The sequence below is a fragment of the Toxorhynchites rutilus genome, chromosome 3 (genome assembly GCF_029784135.1).
Source record: "Toxorhynchites rutilus septentrionalis strain SRP chromosome 3, ASM2978413v1, whole genome shotgun sequence".
NCBI classification, from domain to species: domain Eukaryota; kingdom Metazoa; phylum Arthropoda; class Insecta; order Diptera; family Culicidae; genus Toxorhynchites; species Toxorhynchites rutilus.
Window position 1 is genome coordinate 192,699,523 of NC_073746.1, and position 12,562 is coordinate 192,712,084.

At 42.3% G+C, this 12,562-nt stretch overlaps 3 protein-coding genes across 5 annotated transcripts in view; 1 reads left to right on the forward strand and 2 right to left on the reverse strand.

Moving 5' to 3' along the window:
• The window catches only part of LOC129780410 (protein RCC2 homolog), a 60,122-nt gene extending 57,128 nt beyond the window's left edge, over nucleotides 1-2,994 (forward strand). For all 3 annotated transcript variants that reach the window (XM_055788672.1, XM_055788673.1, XM_055788674.1), the window contains 2 exons: nucleotides 2,314-2,578; nucleotides 2,722-2,994. In XM_055788672.1, the coding sequence (XP_055644647.1) occupies nucleotides 2,314-2,578; nucleotides 2,722-2,895 (439 nt within the window). In that variant the 3' untranslated portion in view covers nucleotides 2,896-2,994. The remainder of the gene's footprint in view (nucleotides 1-2,313; nucleotides 2,579-2,721) is intronic.
• Nucleotides 2,995-6,613: 3,619 nt separating this feature from the next.
• LOC129773770 (uncharacterized) lies at nucleotides 6,614-7,951 on the reverse strand. Its single transcript, XM_055777414.1, has one exon. It carries the CDS (start codon nucleotides 7,949-7,951, stop codon nucleotides 6,614-6,616), a length of 1,338 nt encoding a protein of 445 aa, XP_055633389.1.
• A 194-nt stretch (nucleotides 7,952-8,145) lies between these two features.
• LOC129773771 (uncharacterized) lies at nucleotides 8,146-8,871 on the reverse strand. Its single transcript, XM_055777415.1, has one exon. The coding sequence runs from the start codon at nucleotides 8,869-8,871 to the stop codon at nucleotides 8,146-8,148; it is 726 nt and encodes a 241-aa protein (XP_055633390.1).
• Between the last annotated feature and the right edge of the window lie 3,691 nt (nucleotides 8,872-12,562).

A 12,562-nucleotide genomic window follows, 5' to 3' on the forward strand; every position in this document is an offset into this window, starting at 1 on the left:
TTAGGCTATCTGTTGATTTTGGATATGTTTGAAGAATTACATCGTTCAACTCTTTGATAATGATTTGGTTTTAATGTCTCTGTTTGGGAACACATTTCGGTGGGAACAAAAGCTCCCCCTACTTTCATGTATTTGCAATGCCGATTTCCCCCAGGCAGCATGGTTTTGAAGTCTCTGTTAGGAAATACATTTCGGTGGGAACAACAGTTCCCCCTGCTTTCATTTCTGCAATGCTGGTTTCCCCCAGGCAGCTTGGTTTTGATGTCTCTGTTAGGGACTCGTCGCATGTGTCATCAATTTCGACCAATCAGAAGAGGGTATTTCCGTTAGGATAGGGGTTGAGATTTTTCAATTGTTCGATAGTTAGTTTTATGACATATATTATTTTCTTCAATATAAAAAATTGTTATGGAGTGCCGAAATCGATTGACGCAAAAAATTCATCAATCCATCATGAAATAACTGAGCAATAAGCGTTTGAAATTGGATAATTTTCACGATGTGCTCGATTTTCGATTTTTAATTTGTACCCCAATATGTTCCCGAAAGACGTAATCCTACGTCAAAATCATTAATGAAAATCAACTTCTTCGTATCAAACTGGTATTCAATGTGAATGGAAAACTTCGTTTTCTTCATGTGATATAATAATCTCATACAAAAAATCCATCTGAAGATAATTTGATATTATAATGATAAGTATAGTGGGAAACTAATCTCGTATCCAGATGTCGACACCGTACCGTTGTCATCGCGAATACGTTTCATTCCGTTTCCACCGTGAAGTGTATTCGTAGTGTATTCGAGAATCAGGCCCTTCTTTTCTCGGAGGAAATTGAATATCTGTGATTTCTTCTTAATGGAAACGCACCCTAACATAGGGCATGATTCTCGAATACACTGCACGGTGGAAACGGAATGAAACGTATCCGCGATGATAACGGTACGGTGTCGACATCTGGATGCGAGATTAGTTTCCCACTAAATTAATCATTATAATATAAAATTATCTTCAGATAAAATTTTTGTATGAGATTATTCTATCACATGAAGGAAACAAAGTTTTCCACTTACATTGAATACAAGTTTGATACGAAGAAGTTAATCTTCATTAATGATTTTTTATTTGAAAAGTGCTCATTCTGCCTGAAAACTCATTGGGCCTGATTCTCGAATACACTACGAATACACTTCACGGTGAAAACGGAGTGAAACGTATTCGCGATGACAACGGTACGGTGTCGACATCTGGATACGAGTTTCCACCGTGAAGTGTACTCGAGAATCAGGCCCATATTTTTAATATTAAAATGAGTAGTGTATATTTCCGATCCTGGATATGAAAGTATAAACGATTTTTAAACATTTAACCCAATACCAAGCGTTCGAAAAATCGAACAACAAATTTGATTTTTTTATGGCTTTGGAAAGCAACCATATAGTAACATTTTGGTATCGAATGATAGCTTAGTTTATTAGTTTTCACTTACAATTTTATTCGACTTTGTATGATTCTATTGGACAATACATTCGGTTTGAAGCAACAGAAAGTAGATAACCTCACATACCCTAACATAAAAAAAAACAAAACCTGATAAAATACAATACAAAAAACACCACAGAAAGGGAAGGAATGTTAGCATAATATTCGCAGTCAGAAGCGTCGCGATTATCATAATTGTTAGCGGGAATGAGTAAGAATACAGGATTCACTGTGGTGAGTAATGTGATTCTGAAAACTCGAATTCTCAAATATTCGGCGAAACGAGAATTCGGAAATAATATCCATTCTAATCGGACCGGTTATACATTTCGTTATTCATCTTCCGTAGTACGTAGGTATTTTACCTAACCTGAGAAGGTCACTAGGAAAATACCTTTCTAAACTCTCGAATTATATATTATTATTCATTACTTGTTTACATTTCATTTTCTTTCATTGTGGCAAACGGGATTATTTTTGGCAACCTGAGAAAATCACAGATGAAATTTCTGGCTTAAGGGTTTATCCATTTCTTCCTTCGCATAATAACCATAGACAACAGTTATTCCAACCATCCTCCTTAGGGGCTTTGGACCCTCTGCTCTGATTCTCGACAGTTTCAGGTTCTTTTTCGGACATGCTACTATAGAGATCCGTCATTCACAGGCAGAGTTAAAAACTACACCAATGACTTTCGTTGAAAATAAAAAAAATACGGCATGGTCGTTAATGGATTAAACTACTTATAGCATTTCAAAAACACAAATCAGAGCTAAAAAAAATTAAATGAAATTTGAATTATACTTTTGATGAAAAAATGTTTTTTGCAGGCTTATAAAATTCTTCGACATTCAAAATCGAAAAGTTTTGCGCGTATTCTGTGGCTGCTCCTACAGTCTTGCTGTTACAGATATTGGAACTTTATACATGTTTGGCCAAAACAAGAAAACTGGAGAGGCAAACATGTACCCTAAACCAGTTCAAGATCTAGCCGGATGGAACATAACCAGCATTGGTACTGGTAATACTTCAATAGTTATTTCCGCAGATGATTCGCTGATCGCATGGGGAGCATCTCCGACATACGGTGAATTGGTAAGTAATAACATTTACGAGATAAATACAAATATTAAATGAACAATTCTACGAAGATGCTGTGTAGAAATATGTATATTATTAGGGTTTGTTTATGGTTTCATTGTATATCTAATTATAAATTTCAAACTTTTTTCTTTCAGGGTTTGGGTGATTTACAAAAATCGTCATCAACTCCAAAAACGGTTTCGCGAATGGAAGGCATGAAGATACCGCAAGTTTCTATGGGCTATTCTCATACGTTGTTGCTTGCAAATGTGGAGCACGAGCTAACTAAGCAGAAGTACGATACATTCCAGGAATTCAATGTGGATTGAAATAGTTTAATTATATAAATTTAAAATAAGTGTCTGACTTATCATTCGTCATTATTTTCTAATAACAGTTTTAATTCATTTTATTGTGTATACACTTCATCCGCCTGACAGTATTTTATAATTCAATTTCACAAATCCCGAAAAAGTGTGTTTTTTTTATTTTCGCAGACCTCGTCCATGATTGTTAATTATATGGTTCTAGTTTTGCGGGAAGGCAGGTTAATACAGAGACATCGGTTTCATTCAATGGTTGCAAAAAATTTTCATGCATTATACTGCTCAGCATCGGAAAAACAGAGAAGTCACAGTGGATACTTTCGTGTAAATCAGATGAATGTGATAGGGTGAGAGTGATGTCCAAAGTTCGATCGCATTGTTGTCGTAGGATTACGAACTTATAATGGGCCTGATCACGAACATCACTGTCACAAACGCTTTCACGTCACTTACACTTCACTTAATCTTTTTGTGTCTATCATCATTGTCACGGACAGTTGCGTGTAAAAGTAAACTCTGTGAAGTGAAAGAGTTCATTCCCGTTTAGAAGAGACATATCAGTTGCATAATTTCTAGCGTCTATGTCGGTTGCATAATTTCGGACGTTTGAACGTTATGTAAGTAAAATTAATAAGTGTATAAGATAATATTCCATTTAATTGAACGTATGTTTTAGAATGACAAGTTTGCGATTATACCTCGATGATTCGTTATTTCAATCCCACTATTCGGACTCATTCCATGAATCATTTGCTTGGTGCGTTAGTTTGCTGAATCAAACGCTGGTTCAAAGATGAAGAGGAATACTTGGTTGCTCTTGAATAATGTAGTTGTTGAACATATGTGAATGAAATTTGATTTCCTTTTTCTATAAATTACTCTAGAGATAAAGCATGACTATCAAGAGTTTAATAATCGATATCTCGCATATTCTTGTACTCAGCTCTGTCTTACTCGTTTGAATAGTGAGAAGTATTTAGTATAGGTCAACGTTGAAATATTTTTTAAGAACCGTTTCTACAATTTTGATGAATAATTGGCGATCTAACGCAAAACGTAAACGATCGGTGAGACATCTGGATTTAGTTTTTGAACTAAGAAAATGATGATAAGGTAACCTAAAACTCAAAAACAAATCACGTATATTTTACTTCCGGTATTTCCAAGGTAGTTCTCACATGCAGGAACCATGCATTCTTCAACTTGTTTTTGATTGTGCTCTCGAATTTCCTTTTTTGATTCAACCATTGTCAACATTTATACAATTTTCACTACTGAAAGAGGTAATGAAATAACATGTTATATATAAAATTGCGTCAAGAGCCAAAGGTTGTACCGCTCATGACAACTCTACACGAACTGATGATTGCGCCGGCTAGTGGCCATTCTATCCTGGATTCCTCGAGTCGAGAAAGATGCACCACGCTAGATATGGGTTACAGACTAGGGGGGCGTTGCTGATTAGTGGTCAGCTGCATCCCAATAGGAAGTATCCCGTGTCGGGCACACGTACAGAGCATTGGAGACAACAACATCCCAATTACGAAAACACTTGTAATACTAACCTCGACCAACCGCGAGTAATCGGTTACATATTACTAACATAGATAATAAGAAAAATTGTCAAAGTATTGGACTCCCGGCCCCGTGAGGCTAACGCCATATGAGCCTTTATAAAAATATATATAAATATATAAAAATATAATATATAAAAAAATAAATAAAATTGCGCAGAATTAAATTTCTTAAAAACTCTGATTGTGATGATAATCTTTTATGTAATTTATGGATAGAACTACAAACCATTCATAAGCTCACATAGCAAAATTTAACACCATCGTCACTTTCACCGCAGCGCTGCCTAGGTGTAGATTTGTACGTTAGATCGCCAATTATATCTTCTATATCTCAGAATAAACCCGAATTCATCCATCTCATGATCAGTATAATCTGAGCTACTCCCATATGGGATTCTGGAGTTTAATCCTCTTATCCTCTGATTCGGGTCTTGTCCACCAATTGCAAATGTTTGAATTACAAAAAACGGCTCTGCAATGTTGGAAAAACATTACGGTTATTATTTTATATTTGAAATATCAATGAATCAATATTATACATAATCAATCATAATGATCATTTTGGGCCAGTGGCCTCCATTGCCATTTTATGGGGCTGCAAATCTCTGTTAGTCTAATCCTTAAAATAGAAACAAAAAATTTCTATTCATTCAGGACAATCGAAATTAGACCTTTCGCCAAGTTTCAATCGGTCTACGGGAGCTACATTTTTAGTCCTCAATTACATCCAATAGCGCATTTATCGAATACAAATAAACAAATTTACGTCCTCTGGATACGTAAGGATTTCGTTCTAAGAATGCCACCAAGCGGGTAAATTGCTGTTTGTTTATCTTTTCTTTCTTAAAAAAAGCAAGACAATATTCAAAATGTTAGCAAAAAAGCTAAATAAATCCGAAATCAAAATTACTCTATTCCGCGTGACTAGCTTTCACCATCTAAAACACAAGTGACAAATATACTTGTTTTCCCCGTGACGTGACAGTATCGTGGTATTCATAATAACATCGAGTTCATTAAAGTTGTCACGACGGATGAACTCTTCCGGATTCTAGACACACGGTGGCAGCCGTAATAACGTTGTATACAATTCACTTCGTTTTCACCGTGAACGGTGATCAGGCCCAATATCTCGTTCGTTGTTCTTTAATCACTTTGGATATTTTTTTATCCCATTTATTTATTTATCAGGCTCATTAGCATTTTATCTGTAACAGAGCCGGGTTTTTATCGTGTACATGTACATATGTTTATGTTTCTATAAATTGTAAATTACACAGTAGTAGTAGCCATTTAGGCGTTAGGTTTTCTGTTCCATTACATTATGGTAAATTACACTGTAGTAGCCATTTAGGCGTAAGGGTATTGCTGGGGCTTACCCGTTCCTGATCGAAGGGTTTTTCACCGTCAGTATGCGACGGCCCAAAAGAATTCTTGTTGTGGTGAATCCATCGTCGAGAATGGATTTGATGGCTGCGTATTGGATGGTTTTCCACAAACTTGAGAGATGTCGTCACAAAACGAAGAATTTCCAAATTTTCGATTTTCTTCTGGCTTCTTCACGGGAAAAGAAAAGACGTCTGACTTCTGTCGGTTTCCAAGCGAATATATATTTCTCATAGCCTCCTTGCAGTTACAATATTAAAAAAATGGAAAAAATTATGACATACTTCAACATTCCGGCTACCTTGAACTGGTTTAGCTAGTTCAATTCTATTACTTAACAATGTTGTCGTTGTTTTTAAACTAAATATCTAAAGATTCGAGACTCGTCTCAGTTGTTGTGAAGACGCAACAGAAGCACGTGATTTGCCGGCAACGATCGGTTTGTTATGGTTCGCCGGGCATTGAACTCGATGTAGATTGTTATAAGTAGCCCAGGGTATCGTCATCTGGGGATTGAAAAGACCAGGTAGACCTGACAAGATAAAGATACGTATTGGAACCGCAATTACCTGCTTGGTTCCCACGAAGGCATCGAGCAAATTTTGGCGTGCTCTACCAGGTCTCATTTTTCAGGATCCGGATGATGATTTTCTGCTGTTGGTAATAGCGCAATCTTCGCCACAGGTCTGACGATTGCTTCGGATGATGCAGTCTTCAGGGTGACGACACGTACCACTCCGTCTTTGCCCGGATGAACCTTAGTGATCCTTCCGAGCGGCCTGTGATCCAATCGCCGAGCGGCGATTGTCGTCTTTGATTACCACGACGGCCCCTGGTTTGATGGTTACTGGTGGCTTGGACCTTGTAACGCGTGACTGGAGTTGCTGGAGGAATTCTGGTGCCCATCTGGACCAGATTCGTTGGAATCGCTTCTGAGCGAGCTCAAAGTGCGTCAGACGATTATCCGGAATGTCGCACAAGTTGTTTTCCGGAACGGCTTGGAAACTGGCTCCAATCAGGAAATGTCCTGGAGTTAAGACTTCAAGGTCTGAAGGATCGGTTGGAATTGGAACCAGGGGCCTCGAATTCAGGCACATTTCAATTTGGGCCAATAAAGTGCACATGTCCTCGTAGCCAACGTTTACATTGCCGATTTCACGTAACAGTTGATGCTTAGCTGATTTAACGGCTGCTTCCCACAGCCCTCCAAAGTGTGGTGCTCGCGGAGGGATGAAACGCCAGATAATCTCGTTCTCTGCACACCAGTCGAGGATCTGCTTTCGTTCGGTTTGGTTGGATTTTAACATGGCGTAGAGTCTGTGCAGTTCGTTTGCTGCGCTCTTGAAGGCGGTGCCGTTGTCGCTGTGGATTTCCTTCATCTTTCCACGGCGGGCGACGAAACGGCGGAGAGCGGCCATAAAAGCCGGTGTTGACATATCAGATACAAGCTCGATATGGACGGCACGTGTAGCGAAGCATACAAATATTGCGATGTACGCTTTAGTAGGAGTCCGGTTACGCACCGGAGATTTGATATATACGGGGCCGCAGTAATCAATACCGCATACGGCGAATGGTCTGGTCGGAGTCACTCTTGTTGTAGGCAGGTCGGCGATACTCTGCTGCACCAGGGTGGGTTTGTTGCGGAAGCACGTGTGACATTGGTGGTACGTGCGGCGAACTAAGTTTCGGCCACCGATGATCCAGAATTTCTGGCGAATCGAAGAAAGCATCAACTGGGGACCGGCATGGAGCAGCATATGGTGGTAGTACTTGGCTAGCAGGACGGATAACCGGTGCTTAGACGAGAGGACAATTGGGAACTTTACATCTTCGGACACGGGGGCGTTGCCGAGTCTTCCACCAACTCGGATGACACCTGCCTTGCTGACTTTCGGTTGCAACCACTTCAATGCTGACGATGTAGGAATACGTTCCCCGGATATAAGATTGGACATTTCTTCTGGAAATGTTTCGTGCTGGGCTAGCCGAGAAAGGGCGATGTCTGCATCACGGAGGTCGTCAGTTGTTAAGGTCTCGAAAGGTTCGATGGTGGTCTTCTTGACGGCGGCTTTCAGGGCACGGAAATATCGCATCCAGCATGCAATAGATCGACGAAGTTTGCTGAAGCAGGAGTATCGGCTGAATTATTTATCGGAAAAGTTGGACTTGAGTGAGCTATCATGGTTACGTTGGTTTTGGCCTCCGACATCCAATGTGGGTCCAGGGATGGCATTTCGTTAACAGGCCAATCGGATGGTGGCAGGGATAACCAATTCGGACCGGTCCACTAAATGGGAAGTTGTTTGAGATCGATTGGATTGACGCCACGAGAGAGAGGATCAGCTGGATTGGATGTTCCGGAAACATGGTTCCAGTGGCAGGATTCTGTAGCTTCTTGAATCATAGCTACCCGATTAGCTACGAAAGTTTTCCATCGGGACGGCGAAGACTCCAACCAATGTAATACAGTTGACGAATCTGTCCAACAGAAGATTTCAGCAGGTTTCGGAATGGAATGGGCCACCTTCTTATAGAGATTGGATGCGAGTACAGCGTCACATAACTCCAGACGTGCGATGGTTTGTTGTTTGGCCAGCGGTGCAACTTTGGACTTAGACGTCAGCAATTGGACACGAACAACCCCAGCGGATTCTGAGCGGACATAACAACATGCTCCGTAAGCCTTCTGTGAGGCATCGGAAAAGAAATGGAGTTGGAATGAGGTTGCGTTTGCTACGGTTACACAGCGTGGAATTCGAAGAGATGTGATAGTATCTAACGTTTCGTGGAACTCCTTCCACTTGGATTGCAAACGTGGAGGAAGAGGACGATCCCACTCATATGAATCTCCAGCTTCGGTTTTCAATGCACATAGACGCTGCATGAAGAGTTTGGCGATGACTATGATTGGTCCCACAAGGCCAAGTGGGTCAAAAATCTGCGCCACGTACGACATAATCTTCCGCTTAGTTAAAACAGATGCTGGCAGTGGAAGTTGAACCTTGAAACTCATCATGTCGATTCTCGGTTCCCAAATGAGTCCGAGTGTGGAAACGGATTGATCGTCCTGGAGATCATGGTACGGTGCAAAGGCTAGGTCTTCTTCGGGAATATCAACTAGGACTTCTGGTGAGTTTGAAGCTCACTTCTTCAACGGGAAACCTGCTGCTGAAAGCATGGCAGTCATTTCTTGGCGTATTTGGATAGCGGATTCAACGGTGTCGGCACCAGACAGGAAATCATCCACGTAGAAATCCTTCTGGGCTACCGCGGCTGTGGCTGGATAGATATCACTTGCGTCCTGCGCGATTTTCTGAAGGGTGCGTGTAGCTATGTAACATAGGGCTTGCTACGCCCAGCTGCCTGCATGTACTCCTTCTTTTCCCTCCCAGGGTCGGCTCAATTCCAGTCAAATTAGGTTTCTCGGAAAAGGGAAAACACCACGTTATAGATTCCTAAAGAGACGGTCTTTATTCTATTTATTGTCTCCCCTAATTCCCTAACTCCTACTCAGATTTACAAATACTCACATGTGTGTATTGTGTCGTGTCAGGGCCCGCCGCTGGTTCTGCCGCGCTCCTGCGTTGCCTCGGCTTTCGACGTAGGTTCTGACCGCCGCTGATACTCCCTCGTTCCTGCGTTGGTTCTCCTGTTTGGCGGAGATTCGGATCGTCGCCGCCTTGTCCTCTCGTTCGTCGTTCAGGGTGCCGATACGGATCCTCGGCCACGCCACACCGCGCTCTTGGGTTTTGACGATAATGCCAACCCTCACGACTCAACCTCTTCGACACCACGGTGCGCCACTGTACGCGACCGCCACAAACCGCTAGTTTGGTTTAGGTTTGTGCGGAATGATACTTCCTTCTTTGTGAAAGGACTTCGTAGAAACTACAATTCCACCGAATCGTCGCGGATTTATTATTACACGTCTAGTCTCTATCGAGTGGTTCAGACAAGTCCCGACTCGCTCCAACCGGAACCTCTACGACCCGCCAAATTCGGGTTGGTTTTCATCGCCTTCAGCACTACCAACCGCAGCGATGTTTTAATGTGTCGTGTAATGTTGTTTGTGCTGTATATAATCCTTAATTCGTGTTGTGTATGACTATGTGCCGTCTTTCTTTTAACCCTTAAATAGCTATTTTTTAATCTGTCGTTTAAATTTTATTTTAGGTTTTATTTATTGAAATATAGTTCAAAGAATAGGTATATGTTTTTTTAATTTTATGCCAAGGACCCTATTTAGCTAATTTTTTTTTCTATAAATGTGTGTTTTCTCCTTTTTTTTGGTTCTTAATAAACCCCATGGGCGGGATAAGCTTCAACAAACAGCAAGACCCAACAAGTGACTTGTCACAGCTAAGAATGGTGATGACGCGAAACTGTACGTTACAGCGTTCAGTTCGTACGTAGCAATTGGCTGGTTTGGACTAGGACGCCAGAGGATGAGCTGATATCGACGAAACGGCTGACGCAATAGGATCTGTCGATACATTTTTTCGACGTCGGCGACGAATGCAATTTGGTGGATGCGGAATCGGATGTGGATCGATAGCAGATCATCTTGAACGACGGGTCTAACTAGCTGCAGGTCATTCACAGAGAATCCAGAAGACGTCTTGCAGGATGCATCGAACACAACTCGAACCTTCGTAGTGGTGCTGGATTCATTGAACACCGGGTGGTGTGGGAGAAAACAGTGTGGCTTGGTTTCGTCTACTGGATCCACGAGCTTCTTCATGTGGTTTAGGCGTTCGTATTCCTCCATGAAGCGGCAGTAGGCAGCTTTGGTGGTTGGATCTCGCTCAAGTCGTTTTTCAAGGTTCAAGAAGCGACGCTCGGCGATTGAACGTGATTCGCCGAGAGTGACGAGCGGATCGCGGGTGAGTGGCAAGGACACAACGTAACGACCCGACGAATCGCGAGTGGTGGTAGTGGCATACTGATCTTCACAGAAATTTTCTTCAGCGGATAACATGGGGCAGGGTTCAACAGCTTCTAGCTCCCAGAACTTCTGGAGGGCTATTTTCCAGGTTTCGGTCTACAGTGGTGAGGTGACAAACACGTGGAACATCGGGTGATTGGATGACTACTTTCCCAGAAACAGTCCATCCGAACGAGGTTTCGACGAATACAGGTTTTCCTTCGCCGCAGGAAATCTTACAACCGGTGTGCAGGTCATAATATACTTCTCCACCGACAATCATGTCAACGTCGGCTGGAATGTGGAATCGTGGGTCGGCTAATGGAACATCAGGGAACTGCCACGAGGAAATATCAATCGGCGTAGTTGGCAGGCATACTGTGGGTTTCTTCAAAATCGAGAGTTGTACTATACGAAAGCAACTTGGATTTAATCGTAGCAGTCAACTTGCGCTTGATCTGCTTCGATGCTTCACCGATTCCAGACACGGCGATGTCAACTTTCGTGCGGCGGAGGTTGAGCACATTGGATAATTTCATCGTAATAAACCTGCACATTGATCCCGAATCTAGGAGCGCGCGAGCAGGATGCTCTTTGCCATTCTGGTGTACGACAAGGAGGTGAACCGTTTCCAATAGGACAGTGGACTGATACGACTGTGCCGACAAACTCACTTGGGGATTCGGATTCGCTGATCCAGGGGATTCGACAACAGTCAACGTGGGTGGATTCGGTTGCTGGGATGACTGACCAGACATGACAACTGGAGTGGATTGTACTTTCGGGACTGCAGATTCGTGCAGCAGCGTGTGGTGTCTCTGGTGACAATTTCGGCAATCATACTTGGACGTACAATTCCTACTTTGGTGTCCAGAACGGAAACAATTCCAGCATAGGCGTTTTTGGGATACCAGTTCTCTGCGTTGACAAACGGACATCTTGGAAAATGCTGGACATTGGAATAACAAATGGTTTTCTGGACAAGCAATATAATGCGGAATGAAACTCTTAGTTTCGGTCGTGGCGGAATTGGATACCATCTTGAATGGCTTCTTCTGGTTTGGTGTGGAACCGGCCACCTTGACTTGGCCGACTTGATTGGAGCGTTGCTGCAGATCGGTGACGACGGACTTCAACATTCAGACCCGCTGGTACAAGAAATCAACCAACTCCTCGTAAGTGATGTCATCAGCGCTACTAGTCTTCTCCTCCCAGGCTCGGAGGGTTGTTGAATCCAGCTTGTAGCTTAGCAGGTTGATAAACGGTGTGTCCCAGTGGATGACTGGTTCGTTCAGCTTCGCTAAAGCCTTGACATGCCGTTGGTAGTCATCAACCAGGTCATGCAGCTCTTGGGGTGACTCTTTGTTGAGTGGCGGGAGGTCATACAAAGCTCGGAATAGCTGACGCTTCAAATAACGTTTATTGTCGTAACGCTTCAATAAAGCGTCCCAAGTTAATGCGTAATTATCCGCACTTATCGGTTGACTCGAATGGCTTATGAGCTTCTCATTCCAGTGATTGTAAGAGGTACTGCATCTTCGCTACTGTCGGAATATCCGCATTGGAATGGACCATGGATGTAAACGTATCACGGAAGGAAAGCCATCTAGACAAATCTCCGTCAAACTTTGGAAGGTCAATCTTGGGTAATCGCAGGTGGAAATTCGCTGGAGGATGATTGGCTGTAAAAGACGTGTTCAATGCTGGTTGGTTGTGATCTATGGAACGTTTCATCAATAAAAAACCTTTAGCCGAACAGTATCGCGCCTCGAACGTTGCT